Raw genomic sequence first — 18,880 nt, forward strand, 5'->3', positions numbered from 1 at the left:
CCAGCCTTGAGCTACATGGAGAGACCCTGTCGGAAAAACCAAAGGCCTGGGCTAGAGCCCTGAGGTAGAAAGAGCACGTCCTAGACTGACTGCAATCCCCGCCAGCAGCTGGACAATCAAAGATGGCCACCACCCATCAACTCCTCCCTAGATAATCATGCACACAACTCCACCATCTGCAGACAGAGACAGTCAGGCCCCTTATCTTTCTTGCATCTAGTCTGGCCTGGTGAACTGCCTTAATTAATGGATTGGGACAGAGATAACAACGTGGCAATCTCTAGGGGGTGGGGGGCACCCTTTGGCTACTAACTGAATGAGACGGCACCTGGACAAGGATAAGCACCTGAGGGCCAGCTATGGGAGTGACTCCTCCAGAACTCTTTAATCCAGCTTTAGTAAATCATCCAAAATGCCATCATGTGGGACAGACCCAACCACCTAACAGACCCTGAGAAACAAGAGAAAGAGTGAGCTGTGCTGAGTGTTGAGGTCACCCCTGTGAACACAGAGCTCAGGAGGTTGAGGCAGAAGGCTCTCCAAGTCAGCCTGCATTCCACAGTGAGAGCCTGTCTGGGAAGAAAGACACTGAAGAAGGCTGGGGAGGCAACCCAGCCATTGTGGACTGCTTGCCTGGCATGCACAAAGCTGTGGGCTCAGCCCCCAGCACACACAGGGCATGCTGGCAGATGCCTGTAACCAGCACTCAGGAGGTAGAGGCTGGAGGATCAGAAATTCAGGATCATCCTCTGCTACACAGCCTGAGAAACAAGAGACACCGTCTCCCAAAAAACTTATTTGAACCGGTAAGATTTGCTATAGTTTGCTGGGCAGAATATGCAATACCATGGCTACACCAGATTCTACTCCGTAGACAACTATAAAGTGATAATAATGTGAGGTAGTCTAAGAACTTTGAGCCTGGTGTGTGGTAAGAGACCCCAGGAATCGTGGCCCCCCAGGAGCCCAAGGCAGGAGAACTAAGAGTCTGAGGCCAGCCTGGGTTATACAGCAAGATCTAGCTTCAAAAGAAAAACACAACCCTCGGTCCTTTCTCATCTTATCTACTACAGTTTTCTTGGGAAGTTCAAACTATTTCTTAATCAAGTTAAAGGATCTCAGGATAATTCTCTAAAACATGTACAGCTGTTGCAGTGTGAGGTCATCCCTGCCTTTTGGGGCAACAAAATTCACACACCATGTTAATATTTGCTACTATTAGCCGGGCGGTGGCGGCGGCGGCGGCGGCGGCGGCGGCGGCGGCGGCGGCGGCGGCGGCGGCGGCGGCGGCGGCGGCGGCGGCGCACGCCTTTAATCCCAGCACTCGGGAGGCAGAGCCAGGAGGATCTTTGTGAGTTTGAGGGCAGCCTGGGCTACAGAGCAAGATCCAGAAAAGGTGCAAAGCTACACAGAGAAACCATGTCTCGGAAAAAAAAAAAAAAAAAAAAAAAATACTACTATTTATTGACCAATACTAAGCACTTACCAGACAAGACCTCAGGTCATGGTAAATTACACCCTCGATTTTAACAGAGCTCTCCAAAGTATGCCTACCACCAGCCTTCAAGCAAATCCTGGCAGTAAAAGCCATTTGTAAACATCGGACGTGTGGGGCAGAGATCCTAACTAAGAATGCCAACCCTTCGGTCACTGCTACCACAGTGCCACCTCCTGTCTTGTGACTCTGGAAGCTTGAATCAGAGGCAACAGTCGATAAAGGAAACAGAACTAAGAATAGCACGGCTAAACCATCTTTCCGCCTCTCCTTCCTCCCAGACCAAACCAACTGCCAGAGTTAGTGAATGGATAATTCATACCTTTCACAAATGAGTTACTGCTGGGAAAGCTGCTGCCTGGAAGCTGCTAAGGACAATGGCAAGGTCCCTCACAAAGATGGGGGTGCTTCAACAGCTTCGCTTCAATTCAAGATCCCAGTCCTGTGACAGGACAACCTCGGCGGCGGCAGCGGCGGCAGGGCTCACAAAGGGTTTCAGAGCATGGCAAAGATAATTTTCCACTCGCTGACTGCCTGAAAGCAGCAGACAGGAAAAAGGCGGGGAAGCCACAGAACTACTGTACTACAGAAAACTTCAAGTCAAGCTCCTTAGAGAGGAAACAACAGATCTCTACAATTCCAAAGATACTTTTAAATTTTAAGCCTATCTGAGAACCCATTTGCTTCCAGGAAAGTGGCAAAACCTCAGATCAAATTACACCCTTAGAGTCTGTCACAACAGAATCTGGCCTGAACAGAGTCCCAACAACCACACAGGTCAAAAGCAAGAGCCAAAATCAGAAGTCAGGTTCCCGATTCCCACTGGCTCTGGATAGATGTCATATTTCAGTGACATCTTCCTCGGGGTTACTGTGAACAAACCATGGTAGAAGCTACTTAGCATTTCCTTTCTAAAAATTCTAAGGCCAAAGTAAAAAAAAAAAAATCTCACAAATTCTTTCTAACTGTATCGAGCAAATAGGAAATTTAAAAAAAAAAAATCCCTCCAGCCACAACCACTTAACAGTCGGACACTGGTGATCTTAAGTTGTACACTCAAAAGATAACTTTGCTTGAAATTCTTTCCCAACCAAGTTCCCTAACATTAAACCTCAAGTATCTGCATGTGTGAGAAAGTCCATAAGTCAAGAGAGACTCATCTGTCCCACACCGCTAAGGAAGAACTAGACCTGTGTTTAAATGTTCAGCATTTGAAAACAGCGTTTGCCATCCTAAGGCTCTGAAGCCGGCCCCACGGTCTGCAGTTACCATGCCAGGACTGCTGGGTAACTGCAGTTACCATCCTGTACTTAACAGCCACTGAAGCAACACGCTGGCTTTTAAGTAGCCACTTAGAATGGGATGAAACCCCAGTCATTTCTATAACGTTCTACTCAGCTGATGTCATGAGCACAAGATTCCAGTATCAAAATAAGTTGTTCCCTTTATCATCTCATTAAGAACATGAAGTACTTGAGCTCCAGGACCACAAACTATTTTCAAGGATCCTTCTTGGTACACATTAACTATAACGTCCTATAATTTCTCTCCTCTATTCAAATATTCATAACCAAGGTTAAGAACTAAATCACAAGCTTGATCAAATATGAGTAGGCTGTGAAAAACTGAAAATATGAAAAAATCAAGGATCTGAAAGGCATGGAAATTTAACTGAAACCACCATGTCTCAGTTCTGCAGCGTCAGCAACTTTACCAATCCCTCTCCCGTGCCCAACAGCCCACAACATAACAAAAACAGGGCAGCAGTGCGCCTGTGTAAGCACACAGGGGCGTCCAGACCCCAGCGGCCCCTTCCAACCACTCTCTCCTACGATCCTTCCTAGGTAAAACTGTTTCCTCACTCACCTTATGGGGAGGGGGGGGTCGGTCCTGATCTGGAAGCTATCAAGCCTCCTTAGGCTGTATCCTTTGAATTGGGGACTGAGGGTGTAACACCATCTCAGAGTGCAAAGCAATCCTCTCTTCTGGAAACAGGCATCCCAGGCCCTGTGCACTCTGCTGTGATCTACAACAGAGGGGCATCTGAATGCAGAAAAGCCACATTCCTTCCACATTCCCTTGAGACTTCAGTAATGGGGAACTAAGCTTGGTTTGAACCAAACTCAACAATACCCCTTCCTGAAAGGGTCCCGCCCAGCTCGGCTTGCAGTGAGAGCTAGGCACTGCAAAGCATCCAATCACCTCTGCGCCTGCTTCCCTGTTCATCCATCTCAGAGTGCTGCCAGAAGCATTCCCCAGCAGCCGCTTCCCAACATGCCTTGCAAACAGGTATAAAGGTCACTACCCTACAAGTGGGCGTGCCTGACTCAGATGCCCACATAATGGTGGAAAATGACTGCTAAGCATAACAAACTCTATCTCAAAGTTCAGCAGGCTACCTTGGCAATCTATTGATCTGACTGAGCTGTGCAATCAACTCACTATCAAAGTAATCCACACCAGAGCCACCTCTTAACCTAGTCACAGGTATGTGAGCATGTGGCTGCCAGGTCACTTCTTGGCCTTCTTCCAGAGCCCATGGAGATGATGGAAGAGCCCAGATAAGCAAAACTGCACAACTTCAAGGTTCAGTTAAAACTGAATCATAATATCGATGTACAGTAAATTTCCCAGGCAGATAAAGAAGGCTCTACTTAAGACAGTTCAGTAAAGGATTTCGAGCACTCAGGTCAGAAACAAAATGTACTCAGTCAGTTTACTCCGCTCTGCTAGCACTACAGCATTTAAAATGCTAAGCATTTTAGTAGTGGGGGGAAAAGCTCGAACAGCTCATTATTATTATTATTACTACATTGTTAATAAACTGAAGAAGCTTCCAGTAAACATTTGCTCCCACTTGCTACATCTGTCTCTTAGCTTTCCAAAAGAGGAACCTTCACATCCAAAAGTAACAATTAACTGTTACTTTTAGGAGTAAGACTAGCAGTTGTTACCGAAGTTCCAAAGTTAATCCTCCACACCTAGGGAGACATTAACTCGGAACTGAAAAAGCAGAGGGCACTGAGAATGGAGGTCAATACATGAACCGTACCTGAAAAACCCAAGACCGTTAATGTTTTAAATTCCAAAAGGTCCCTTCGATTATAACCATTTGCCCTTCCTGGCACTGGAACCCCAGGCCTCTAGCATTCTAAGCAAGCATTCTACTGAGCTATAACACCTTTTTTTTTCTTTTCTTTTTGCTTACTTTTAATTCAACAATTGATAAAAAACCAAGTACTGGGGATGTAGCCCAAGTGGTAGAGTGTCTGCCTGCATAAATGAAGCCCTGGATTGATCCCCAGAACAGTGGGGGGAAAAATCAACAAGAACCAAGATATACTGGATAAACACGAAACCAACTAGCATGTGTACAGTAAGTTTCATTTTTTCACAGTGGGTGATTCACAGGCTAGGTCTCTAAACTTCTTAAGGGCACATGACTTGTCCCTCAATTGTTTAAATTCCTATGAAACCAAGATCAACTTAGTACTTTTCATCCACATCTATTTTAGAAGATGGGGGGGGGGGACTGATTACATTCTACTGTATGAAATAACTTGACCCCTACCAAAATTCCTTAACTGGAACTAAATCAGGCTGCTCAAATATCTTTCCAATTATCTTAAGGAAAATTAAGCAAATACTTAAAAAAAATAATAATGTACAAATCTCCACACCAGTTTATTCCTAAAACCAGGAATGTGAAATGATTCATGTGGAAGAGAGTTTCATTCAAAACAGTCACATAGCATTCTTCTTGCCTCTATCTTTACAGGGCAATTCCCTTCTGTCCCCCAGAGCACACTCTCACAAATACTTAACCAGATACACACAGCCCTGGTTTGAATTAACTTCAAGCTTATTGTTTGGTCCAGGTTAGGAATGAGGGGAGCGAACAAAAGGGCAAGAAAGAAACCCTAGCCCCACCTTGCAAAACCCAGAAGGGCATAAAGCTAACCTCAGTCTTTCCAGTTAAGAGTTAGAGTCCAGAACTGGCCTGTGCCAGGGGGGAAAGAGCCATTTCTCCAAAAAAGCTTCAGTAGTTAAAACAGCCTGCAAATATTTTGTAAAGTGACAGCTCCAGATGCTCGGAGAGAAAGCCCACTGAAGGAGCACAGATCTCCCGGCCCTCACCACCTCTTGGTGGTTATTTGTAAGCAAAAACACACCAAAGGCAGGAGCAGCTGAACAAAGGCGCTGTTTGCAAAAACTTTGCAAGGCTGCAGGACCCGGCATTCACTCTCTCTGTATTCCAATGGCCGCTGGCTGGCCAGTGAACCAGGGCAAAGGCAACTGGGTTCCTCCTCTCTCAGAAGCACCCACCACCTCGGACCAGCCCCCCCCCCCCCATCCGTCCTGGCCCTGCCTCCTAAATCCCGTGCGTTCCCAAAGACTGTTTTGCCCTTTGAAACTCGGGTTTCCAGTTGAAGCGACTAGACCTGCTCTGACAAGAACATGTAGCAGCGAGAGCTTCCTTGACAGGCTTTTCTAACAGCAACAATAACCCAGAAGCAGGGGCCACAGACAAGCCCTCGATTACTTCCCAGAATTATCAACGCGCATACACACCTGCCATAAACTTAAATGCAAGAGAAAAAAAAACAGCAAGCTGAACCGCGGCCCCAGCGTGTAAGCCAGAGTGGTCCTAATTTCCATTTGTGTTCAGTGCTTTCTCCCTACAAAGCGGTGAGAAAAAGGTAAATCGGCTCACCTCTGCCGTTTGGGGACCGAGTGCTCAACTTCCATCGGTTTCCCGTGCAGTTCCATTTTACCTGTGGACACACAAGAGGCGAGAAGAAGGGCTAGTCTCCCCGCCTTGAAACTTGCAGTCTTTAAGAGAAAGCACAGCCCGCTCCGGGGACCTCCGGAGGGCCCCAAGATTCCCACCAGGCTCAAGGACAAGGGAGGAGCAGGGCACCGCAAGGGTGCGGAGCTGACCCCTCGGGTGGGTGTGGCCTTTTAACTTGCAAGAAGGCTTGGGAGGGAGACCAATAATCAAACTCAGCACTTGGATTGCATTTTCGCTCCCTGACCCCCTCAGAGGGCCACCCAACAACCCAAAGTCTGCAAAAGGGACACCCCCAACAGACAGCTTGCGATGGGGGGGGGGGGGGCGCGAGGCCTTCTTCCTGGTCCACGTCCAGGCTGGCCTGGAGCACTGGGCAGTGGGACGGAGGAGCCAGGGTGCCAGGAGGGGATGGGGCGGCCGGGGTGCTGCTGGTCACCACGCTCCGACCGGGCAAGGCGGCGGCCTCGAGTCCGGCTGGGGAACCGAAAGGCACCGGCAGCGGCTCTCCCCTCGGGCATCCGGGCAGAGCGCGCCCGGGCCGCGGTTCTGGCGACAGCCGGCCGCCGCCGCCGCCGCCCACCTGCCCCTTTCGCTTCAACGACCCCGCGAGGTGGACGCGGCGGCGGCGGCGGGGTGGAGCGGGACCGCCTGGACGCGGCCTCCCTCGGGCGTGGGGCTGAGGCCACTTTCTGTTCTCCACCGCCGGGGGACAGCGGGTAGGGAGAGGGCCCGGCGGGCGGGCGGGCGGGCGGGCGTCCACGCTGGGCCCCGAGGCCCGCCGGGCCCGGCCTGCAGCACGCGCCGCGCCCCGGCGGCTGACAGCGCGTCTCCTCCCCACCCACCCCCCGCTCCCCGCAATCCCGGCCCCGGATGGCAGCTGCGGCGATGGGGACGCCCAGACCACGCGCTCGGGCCCCACCTGAAAGCGCCTCGATGGCCTTGAGGGCCCAGCCCTCGTCCGGGCAGTCCACGAACGCGTAGCCCGTCTTCACCAGGAAGGGGCCGGCCACCGGGATCTTAGCGTCCTTGAAGACACTTTCCAGGTCCGCGGGGCCGGCGTGGTCGCTTAGATTCCCGATGTACAATTTGTTCATTGTGGAAGAGGGGGTCGTTTGAAAAGCCGAGGCAGACGCTCAATTAAAAGCCCCCACGGCGGTGGATGGAGCCGGCGGGTTTTGTTCCTCTCTTCTCGCCTTTCAAACCCACACACGGTGACCCGAGCACGGGAGCGGCGGGCGAAAAGCAGATCCCAGGGTCCTTTTTTCCTCTTCTGGGTATTAAAAAAAAGAGAGAGAGAGAAAGAAAAAGCCTAGCGACGAGCCCAGCGTCGAGTCTTCCTAACTCTGGGGAGGAGGCGGGATCAGCGAGAGAAAGGAGGAGGCGCGGGGGGAAACTACTTTTTGTCTCTTCCTCCCCAACCCCTTTGGCAGCGGCCAGCGGGCTGTGAAAATATCACACTACGTGGGGCAGGCGCCGCCTCCCCGTAAAAAAAAAAAAAAAAAAACCCGAGGGGTGAGTGGCAGCGGGGACGGGAGCGGGGCGGGGGCAGCCGCTCCGAGTGTCCGGCTTTTTGAATGAGCCACGTGTTCAAACTACAAATCAACGTCTCACGTGAGGAATCCCAGCGCCTCAATTAGAGTGGGTTTCGGAGGAAAGAGGGAAAAAAAAAAAGAAAGGCAGAACGAGAGGAAGAGGGGGAGGGGAAGCGAGATTGGACCAGGGACCCCGAGCCGGGGCGGGGGCGCAGAGCACCGAGCCGCAGCCGCCAGCGCGGGCCGCGGTGGGCACGGCGAGTTTCCAAAGGGTGCGAGCCTCGGGAGGGTCGGGCGGCCGATCCTGTTTTTATCTGAAGACGAGGCAGCGGTTAAGGGGTCCCGCCGCTGCAGTTACCGGAGTTTTAACCATTCGATTTTTTTAAAAAAAAAAAATGGGTCACTTAACAACGACCAGCTGGATGACAATCGCGAACTCGCGCGCGGGGGCTTCGATGACGGGGGAAAGTGGAACCCCCGGGGCGCCACGGCGCAGCACCCCGTCGCGGGCCCCGGGGGGGGGGGGGGGCCCGAGCGAGCCAGCGAGCGGGGCGGCCCGGGCTGGGGGGGAGGGGAGCCGGCGTCCTGGGCGGGTGTCTGCGCGACACCTCCTCCGCCTGCGCTCCCTCCGGGTGGCTCTCCGCCTCGCCGCTCATTGGCTGCCGGGCGGCGAGCAGGCTCTGGATAAATGAGGCCGGGGGCGGGCTGGCCGCGTGGGGGAGGGGCGCGGGGCGGAGGCTGCGGGGCTGGGGGCGGCCGAGTGGGAAAAGTCGGTGCTTAAAGGGAAACCCTCGCTTCCTGTGGGCTTTCGAAGGGGGAGGGCTGGGGGGGTGGGCGGTGGAAGGACTGCTACTTTTATTTAAATCGTTTTTAGTTAGAGAACTTGGGACGCTCCTGGAACCCCGCTCGGCGTCAGCCCGAGGTCTAGGTGGCCGCGCCGGGGAACTATTGCCTCGGCTCTCTCCGCCTGCCTCCGGCCGTGCGAGCCATTCATTATTTTCCCTGTAGGTAATGAGCACAATGGTGGTTAGGGGGTTGGGTCTGGGCCCGGTGGAGCCTTCCTGAGCCTACAGAATGTGAGCCGGAGAACAGGAATACGGAGAAAAAAAGGCAGTGCTCCTGTCCTTGTGGGCGCCTTCGATTGTGGTTTCATAAGGTTGTGTGCTCTCCTCGAAGCCCTCACAAGATAACTTGGGATATATTTTTTAGCAGGTATTTTATGGAAAAGATACATGGATGGTTTTTGATGACTGAAATTAAGTTCTGTGTAGCCTGCAAATATAGACAAAAATCTAATGTTTTGCTACTCTTACTAGTAGAAGAATGTGAATAGAGAAAATATGTGCTTCATACTTCAAACGTCTTCAGCAGTTAATAATTTGATATAGTTTGCTTCTCTTTGTCAAAAACCTTATTAACACTTAAAGTGTATCTCTCAAAGAACACACGGGTAGCCGTTTATTTTTAAAACGTGGAATTATTATAAGAGCTAGATTTTTTTGCATTTTGTCAAGTAACCGGAAGGTGTCAGATCATCCATTTTAAATGCAACTGTTCTAACAGTTTTTTTCTTTCCTGCCAAGCAAACCCCACTGTATAAATGTAAACATACTTTAACAGTATTTTCACCTAAGCTTAATTTAGTCTTTATGAGATGGGGCAAATGTGTACTTCTGACACTGTGTTTAGAATTATTAAAAGTCTGGAAAGAACACTTTGGAGGTGAAATTTTTTATGGCTAAGTTTAGCTATTTAAAAGAGCTATTCTTCGCCTACATGCTTTTTAAAAAGAGAAACAGCTCTCAAGGAAAATATGTATTCCTTTTAGCTTCTGTGGCATTCAGAAATGTCAGTATAAAACTTAAAAATTTATTTTTGTAGTAGTTCATTCGAGTGACCAAAGCCTAGTTGGAGAAATGTTTTTATTCGTAATGTTAGCTTTTCTGAAATCACTTTAAGAGTGTGATCTTATAACAGTAATTTTTCGCAACAACAAATTGATCAGCTTGCTACAAAATTGTACTGACTTTTTTTTCTGAATTAACTGTATCTGGTTTTATTAAAAAGGAAACCTAACGAAATAACTGCTTTTAAAACATGGGATAAATTATTTATTTTTCTACAAATATTAGCCCATGGTTGTCTGTCACTGTCAATCAAATCTTAGCAGCTGGAATTTAAGCCAAGTGTGTGGCGTTTTAATGAATATGTTCCTGGGCTCCTGTGAAATTAATGTGTTATTATTGTAACAAACTGGATACTCTGTCTAGAACCTTACTACTCCAGTAATAAAGTTGAGACATCAAAAAAGGAGGTGGATATAGCCCACTTTCAATCCTCTAAGCATTTGAGGGGTGAGTATAGTCTCTGTGGCAAAATAAAAAACAAAAATAAAAAAACAACGGGATAATTGTTAATTAGCTTTTCGAGTGCAAAAAAAATCTTACATGAATTTTCTAGAAACAATATGAAGTCAGTGTTCTTCAAATTCGCAAATTGTGTAGATGCTTTCAGGAGTTTTCTCTCATTGTTTGTATGTAGACTACTCCAGATTCTTCAGCAATTGTAGTTCCCTAATTAATATTAATTACACGGAGGAAGGACTTCCACCCATCTGTTTACCCATTCGACAGCTGCATCTCTTCTACTGACCTGGAAAAGTAAAAGTGTTTGATATGCCTAGAAGGTTCGTTTCGGTTGCTGTATCCACAGGTTGTGAGCTGGGTAGGCAGAGCATTGGCGGCCCTGGGGCTCCCCTGCCCCGGCCTGACACCCTCACGCCGGTGGGCACATTTCACTCTTCTCAAGAACCGCTCCCCTGAACTCTTCGAACCAGTGGCGAGGTCGGGGACCTGACTGCTCTCGCTCCAGAATCTGTCACTCCTATCTGCATTAAACATGGTGTCCGGGAGCTGGGAAGATGGGGTGGTTTGTTTCCTTTCTCGGGCTCCGCGCAGAGAGGGCGAGCACTCTGGGGAAGGTCCTCGTCGGCCACGGCCCGCCCTGGAACCCTGGCCATCCGGCCGTACCCACGCGTGGGGCCTGCGTGGGACGCGCGCGCTCGAGGATGCTCGGTCCCCACGGAGAGGCAACGAAGGCTGTGTCTGCTCGGCAGGGGCGGGGCGGGGCGGGCGGGGATGGCGCGGAAAAGCGGCCTGGGGCGGAGCTCCGGCGCTGACCCGCCGCCCCGCAGACCCCAGATCCGCACCCAACGCCGGGGGAGGCCCCGCCCTCGGCGGAGCCGCTCACCGATTGGCGGAGGCAGCGAGCCTATCGTCGAGAGCTGCCGCCTCCGGAGTCTTTGCTGGTCTCCACCCATTGGCCCTCGGGCCGCCCCTGCATTTGCATATTTTGTGGCGCGAAAATAACCCTTTGCTCCCTTGTTGGCTGTGCCGTGGGTGAGGGGTGGGCTTCCGCTCGCCGCGCCCTGCCCTTTAACTGCTCGCCCCCAGCCCCGCAGCGCGTGGTCGGTCCGCGGGGCCGCCCTGGGGGTCGGGGTCCGCACGCGCGGGGCCGCTGGGCTCTTCTTCTGGGTCTTCGAATGTATCCGTGTGTTTTCCTCTTTTTTTTCTTTTTCAAACCCCCCCCCCCTTTTTTTTCCCCTCATTTCAAAGAACCGCAACCAAACGTTCCCAGGTGCCTGAACTTAACTAGTCTTCCAGAGAGCTCGTTCAGTCCCCTCCCTCCCCAACTCCCCTCCTTTGTGGTCCGCAGGGTTGTTTTAAGCAAAACCAAACAACCTCTGAAAAAAAAAAAAAAAAAAAAAAAAAAAAAAAGCAAACGAAAAATTCCGGGTAAAATCAGCTATGCCAAGACCACGTTTTCGTTGAAGCGGCCCTAAGACCGGTGAAGTTGGGACCGACCTTGATGGATTAACGTTTTCTGTAGCTGAAATGTACTAATTTCACTGACGTTTGGTGGAGACGGTGAGAAAAAATAAATACAAAACTGGCCTGGGAAAATACGAAACAAACGAAATAATCATATTTTACTTCGGTAGCCGAGAAGGTAAACACACACAGTGTGTGAGTTGGTAGGTGCTGGTGGGTTTGTGTTTATAAATAAATTTCTATTTTTTTTCTCAAAAATACAACGATCAGAACTCTGGTTGTGACAGAAAAGAAGGAAGTGTAAATTTGTTTGATGTGTCTACATGCATAAAATATTTTACCAATCTTTACCTGGAAAAAAAAGAAACGAACCAATCAGAAATATTACAGAAATTTATCCACAAATAATTTTAATTATTTTAAGGTGTTTGTTTGCAAGGGAGGAAAAACTCAGTTTAGTTTAAAAAACGGTAAAAGATTATTCTTCAGCAAATATTTAAGACTTTGAAGAAATAGGTTTAAATCAGAGCGTTCAAAGAATTTTCTGTGTATTGTTAACTTTCAGTTGTAGTAGGTCACATTATCTTCCAAATGCTTTGGGGTAAACTGTTTAGTTCTTCACTGTTTAGATCTAGTCTCTCAAATCGAATTAAAGTAACAAACTAACAAACTACCATGGACCATGGTCTTGAAGCAGTTACTCAAGCAGCTTCTAAAAACAAATTCTAAATAACTGAGTTAGTTAAGAAGCTGAACAGAAGTAATCATTACACATTGTTTTAATTCCACTACATGTCACTAATGTGGTTAATAAATGGTGGTTTTAAGCTTTTATGTAAAGTCACTCAGAAAGAGTCACAAATGATTTGAAATGAACAAGCTGATTAAACCTTAGAGACTGAATTTAAAGTGCAAAGCTAAAAACCTTAGGAAAAATTCCTAAATAAGCCCATATCTAAGAAACTTTAAATGTGAAGCCATGGTTACTTGAAAATGATTTTAGGTTGGGATTTATTTTTGTATTTTGAAATGGCTCAGTATACAAAAAAAAAAATTTTTTTAAGAATTTTAAAGAGAAAGTTGCTATTTGTAAAATAAACTCCAAAATTAATCTAGATAAGCCAAAACTCTAAAACCTGAGATTATTTTCAAATGTTTTCTCAAAAACAAAGGTTTATACAAACAGTACTTTTCTTTAATCTGGTTGAGAAATTTATCGTTTTAAATTTTCATCTTGAAGTCAGAAGTTGGCATTTCATCTGTCTGTAAACTTTGTGTAGGACTGGTAAGTAGTGGCTAGCAGGATGCCTCTTTTCTGCAACCATATCTTGTTCTCTACTGCTTCCCATGGGCTCATTCTTCTGTGGAACGGGAGAATGAGACCTTTCATGAAAAGACTCGGTGGGGATTGGCGAGTTCCTATGTATTTCCAGACCGACCATAGAAAACAAAAGAGCTAGGCATTTGTTTGTAGGGGGAGGGGCCTGAAGAGGCTGGGGAGAGTTGGGTATTTAAACTTATTTATCGGTTGCAACTCATCTATTGTCCGTGTGTCCTTGCACAACAAAAGTGCAAGGAAGCGTTGAGGAGAATGTATTAACTAAATGGTGAAATGACAGAGAAATCCAAACATGAAAAGCTCACTGCAGGAACACTCCAAACCTAGGCTTCCTCCCTAAGATACCGTGAGAGCTGGGGGCATGTAGGGCGCTCACCAGTGCTCAGCAGCCTTTTCTAACTTCTGTAATTCAAAGACACATCTTGGGTTACTGTTTTCACAGTTGGACTGTTCCATCCCAGAAATCTATTCTCCAAACCTTAGGAATTAAAGTTCCCTTCATGAAACAGCACAGAGTCCCCCCTAGGAAATCTTCGAGGCCAGCAGATGAAGCCCTCATGCTGTCAATACACGAAGAGGTCATTTTTAGATTTAATAAAGCAGACGTTCTCTAATTCCTTGCTTGCCTAAATCATGATGGCTCATTACCATGTCCACTTTACTCACCAAAATTCATTCTCTTTTGAGTTCAGTTATGTTTTGATACTGAGCCTTCCTGCCTGATGACCCCAGCTTTAAAGGGGGAGCCCCCCACTGGGTGCCAAACTCAAGCTTTTTGATTTGATTTCAAAACATTTCAGCTGAAGTTCATAAAGAATATGGCACCATTAGATAGTTTAAAAAAAAAAAACTAATCTGAGATCCTTATCAAAATTGACTTCTAAAACATTTACTTCCCTTTTTTAGTATTGTTTAATAATATAAATGTTAGTGGTCAGTTTTTGTTTTGTTTTGTTTTTTTAATCAACCAAGATAGATTGAGTTTTGTTTGGTTTTAAGTAGCCCAGGCTGACTTTGACTTGGTGATCTCCTGCCTCAGCCTCCCAAGTGCTGAGTTTACAGGCTTATACCAGTGAGCATCTAAAGTATACCCCTGCCTTCCTAAAGAGAAAATTTTGTCTGAGTGGAGGTTTCATTTAATTATCAATAACTGGAACTGTTTTATGTAAGTTTTATTTAGTTTTGATTTTTGATGGTCTAGTGTCAATCATTAAGATAATTTTTCTGTTTTTTAAAAAATATTTTTTCTAAAAAAAAAAAAAAAAAAACAAATATTTTTCCATGGTAAGGTAAACTATTCCTATCTACCTAAAATCTAAAATGTTTTTTCTTAGGATTTGTAAAGAGTTTACAGGCTTATACCAGTGAGCAACTAAAGTATACCCCTGCCTTCCTAAAGAGAAAATTTTGTCTGAGTGGAGGTTTCATTTAATTATCAATAACTGGAACTATTTTATGTAAGTTTTATTTAGTTTTGATTTTTGATGGTCTAGTGTCAATCATTAAGATAATTTTTCTGTTTTTTTAAAAATATTTTTTTCTAAAAAAAAACAAAACCAAATATTTTTCCATGGTAAGGTAAACTATTCCTATCTACCTAAAATCTAAAATGTTTTTTCTTAGGATTTGTAAAGACTTGGATTTTTTTTTTGTACATTTAGAAGCAACTAAATCTTATTTTGTAAAATTCATGAGGACTTTTAAAGATATGTATTTGATATAAACAAGAATAAAACATGTTGCTATTGAAAATCCCCCATGTAGCTAAAATAACTGTATGACTCTTCTCTTGTGAACATTCTAACTCTAGTCCAGCTGCTAAAACCTAATTCATAAAGAGAACAGGAACAAAATATCATCAAAGTCAGTCAGGAAAAAATATCAGAAAAAGGTATGATTTCTGTCATACTGTAAACATTTGGTTATGGACTGTTGAGTCCAGCGAGATGACACAGCTTTTGTTTCTGTTGAGAGCTACTAGAATTTTGCCTCTTGGCTCAGCTTTCTTTGCTTTTATAATTCTATACTGCCACAATTCAAATGGACCTTTGTTTTTCACTGAAATGCATAGCCATGTATTAAAAAGCCAAACAGAAAATAAACTTAAAAAAAAGCAAAATATCAATAGGTACACTAAAGGTACTTATCTTGGACAACCATAGAAGTATGTTCAAATTTTAGCTAAAGCCAGAGCCAATTTTGTAACTTTTCAATGAAACTGAGTAAAACATAAATCAAGCGGAGTTTCTGGTGACAGGAACATCCAGGCTAAAGGCAGCATATCTCTGTTCCCTCAGCAACAGATCTTCCTGCTGGGGGCAATTTTATCTGGGGATGGACCGCAGTCAGTGATTGACTGACACCTAGATACCTCTGCACATCTGCTGAGGAGCCCTCTGGAGAGGTCTGTGAAGGTGTAAAGCAAGCTGGAACTTGTGTTCAAATTCTGAGGTTGCAGGTTAAAACAAGTGAGTAAGCACTGTTTTCAAAGGATTTTTTTCCTCAACCATCAGAATACCTCAGGATGTTTTCAAAGCTGGGGGGATAAGGCTAGCAGGGCAGACTGAACTGGAATTAGGGGCTGTCAGTACATCCAGTGTACAATTACTAAAATAATGCAAACATCTTCTCAACTTTGTAGCTTCCTAGACCTGTTTTTTAAATGCTATTAGTATTATAGTTATAAAATATCAAAAAGTATTAAAGCATAAATATAATTAGCTTTAAGACCAATAAAAGTAATCCTGGCCACATATTTTGATAAATGTTAAGCTTATCCACAAAATGTGAAGTCATCACAGTTTCTTTCTCTTGACTACGTGTACATAATCCATGTGTGAACAAGGCTAATAAAAGTAAATAGAACTACAGGAAATGCCCTTATGAAAAAAGTGCCAAAGATAGTGGTCCACTTTTGTGAAAATGATGTTTGAAACAATACAAAAAGAAAACATTTTAAGTAAAATCTGAGTCCTGTAATTTATATTTGCTTGATTTGCTATATTTTTACTGTGTTAAGGGAGCTGGGAATAAATTTGAATGTTGTTCCCAGGCAGATCACTAATAAAGTTCTGAGTGGTTAGAAATGAAGAATGATGTTTGAATCCAGTGATGGCCCCTCCTGGTATTGTTCTAAAGCTCCCTTAGTTATTAGTTATTAAGTATTCCTATATTATTTCATTACAAAGTGGAGGGAACAGTTCTATATCAGAGGATAACAGGAATTTTAACACATGGAGCCTTTAAATATAAATGACCACTTCTTTTTTTTTTTTTTTTTTTTTTTAATTTTCAGATTCCTTAACCTTCATTCTCCTAAAAGACAAATGACCACTTCTTTTTAAGCAAACCAAACTATTTTTGTTTTAGTAAATAAATTCGGGTTTGTTTGTTTTTTCTTTTTCCTTTTCTGTTTTCTTTTTTAGTGACAGGGTGTCTCTGTGTAGCCCTGGCTGTCCTGAACTCACTCTGTAGACCAGGCTGTCCTCGAGTGCTGTGATTAAGGGTGTACTCCAACACACCCCACCATGAATTAGTTTTCTTTATGTACAGCCTTGATCTACTAATTGGTGTGGCAATCAATAGAAATAAATTTGTTATATTCAAGCAAAAAGGTAACAAGGGAAAAAAATCAAAATCCGTTTTATCCAACTCTTTTAACTCTTAAAAAGTCTTTTAAAAATCCACTAGTCAACTTTAGTGTACTATTTAAAAATTTGTAAGAATAAAAATTTGGGTGTGCAGTTAGTGCACAATTACTGCTAATTATGGGAAGAATCGTCTAATAGTTTATGGTTTCGGGTTCTTGTTTTGGTTTTGGCTTTCCAGTTCATGTAACTTTATGAATGAAATCAAAAGCAATTGCTTGTTTACTGACGACTGTCTAGTTAAAGACTTGGAGTTACTATAAAAATCTATCATCTGTGCATTAATTTGTGATATATAACCTAAAAGCCAGATTTAACAACACTTACCAACTCATAAAACAGATTCTGTTAATTTTTTTATTTTAATTTTAACTGATATAAAAACATTAAAATTACATGCCGGGCAGTGGTGGCGCACTCCTTTAATCCCAGCACTCGGGAGGCAGAGCCAGGCGGATCTCTGTGAGTTCGAGGCCAGCCTGGGCTACAAAGTGAGTTCTAGGAAAGGCACAAAGCTACACAGAGAAACCCTGTCTCAAAAACAAAACAAAACAAAACAAAAAACATAAAAATTATAACTGGGTTATTATGTAATATTTCAATATATAATATACTTTATATCTGTTTAGGTCAGATTTAATTTACTTAGGTCCTAAAGCATGTATCATTTCTTCTAGATTTTTGAGGCATAGCACACAATATCATATCAAAGCTGTCGGTGGTGGCAGACACCTTTAATCCCAGCACTCTGGAGGCAGAGGCAGGTGAATCTCATGAGTTTGAGGATCAGCCTGGTCAACAGAGCAAGTTCCAGGACCAGCCAGGGCTACACAGAAAAACCCTGTCTCAAAAGTAAAAATTAAAAATACTCTGCAGTGTAATAGGAAATTGTAAATTCGACACTTTGAAACCTGGTGTGTATAACAACATATTCTTTTTTTTTTTATAACTTTATAGTCAAAAGTCCAAGCTAGAATGGATGAAAGACCAAGAAATGAGACTAGTGTAAAGGAAGTTTTGAGCTCTTGTAACAGGCAGTGGACACACAAAGCCGAAGGGATCTCAGCACCATCTAGCCTGTCGCCTTGTCTGTATGTAACAAAGGAGTTAGTTAGGTGGTGTGGTAGGTCCTCGTACCGGAAGCTTTCACGTGGGAAAACGTCTCCATGTATGTGCCAAAGGTTCTATGTAAAGAAACTATTCAGTAACAGATGAGTTACACAGAGCTTGTCTCTTCTATGACTTATGACTCAAGACTGAACCTATTTCATAAGATAGTTTCAGAGGCAGCAAGATGAGTGATCTATCTTCCAGTTGGGGAAACAGACGATGTAAGGTCAGTGCAGGCAGACATGCTGAGCACCCAGTGGAGGACCGAGAGGCGAACTGAATGGCATCACTTGATAACCCTAACTCAGATCATAGTGATGCCATTTTTTTTTATTATTTATTTGTTTGTTTGTTTTAGTTTTTTGAGACAGGTTTTCTCTGTGTAGCTTTGGTGCCTGTCCTGGATCTCGCTCTGTAGACCAAGCTGGCCTCAAATTCACAGAGATTCGCCTGGCTCTGCCTCCCGAGTGCTGGGATTAAAGGCAATGCACCACCACCGCCCAGCTGCCATTTTTTTTCTTCTTCTTCTATTTTTATTATCAGGGAAAGAGACTCCAGGACAAGACTTGCCCAAACCCAGTATCATTACCCTTTATACCTTCCTATTTCTCGGCCAGAGGTTCTGGCTGTGATTGACAGCTACTGCTGAAAACACAATGGTGGAAGAGTTCTCGGAAAACAAAATCACCTGCTTCGTCTCCGGAACTTCAGTCAGGATCTGATTTAAACTCTCCCAGTTCTGGAGCTGCAGCCCAGAGGCGGAACGGCTGCCTAGTGTGCAAGCCCTGGCTTTGACCCCCAGACTCTGCCCGACTGCTAACATCAGATGTGAAAGCTGGGGTAGGGAGAAACTCCCATGATCTCACTCTTTCTCGAAAAGCTTACTTCTGTGCGCAGCTGTGTCGGTCTCCTGGGCTTTACCCACAGCTGCCTTGTGCACTCCTGGTGGTGAGCTAAGGCAGTCCTCCCCACATCGAACTGGAGAAATGTAATGCTTAGGTTGGCTCCTACTTCACTTCCTAGTGGGCTCGAGTCTTTCTTTCACTCACTCTTGCTTTCCTGTTCTTTCAGGGGGTGGGAGGGAGGGAGTGTGGGTTACTATTTACTTGTGTGAGTGTGTATCCAGAGAGTTCCC

At 45.2% G+C, this 18,880-nt stretch overlaps 1 protein-coding gene across 1 annotated transcript in view; it reads right to left on the reverse strand.

Annotated features, from left to right (window-relative positions):
* The window catches only part of Igf2bp3 (insulin like growth factor 2 mRNA binding protein 3), a 134,605-nt gene extending 126,341 nt beyond the window's left edge, over positions 1-8,264 (reverse strand). Inside the window, exons 1-2 of the mRNA XM_042273311.2 lie at positions 7,207-8,264; positions 6,210-6,270 (exon numbers count right to left, since the gene is read on the reverse strand). Coding sequence (XP_042129245.1) covers positions 6,210-6,270; positions 7,207-7,381 — 236 coding nt within the window. The 5' untranslated portion in view covers positions 7,382-8,264. The remainder of the gene's footprint in view (positions 1-6,209; positions 6,271-7,206) is intronic.
* Positions 8,265-18,880: the final 10,616 nt, after the last annotated feature.

This window comes from Peromyscus maniculatus, chromosome 3 (assembly GCF_049852395.1).
Source record: "Peromyscus maniculatus bairdii isolate BWxNUB_F1_BW_parent chromosome 3, HU_Pman_BW_mat_3.1, whole genome shotgun sequence".
Classification (NCBI taxonomy): domain Eukaryota; kingdom Metazoa; phylum Chordata; class Mammalia; order Rodentia; family Cricetidae; genus Peromyscus; species Peromyscus maniculatus.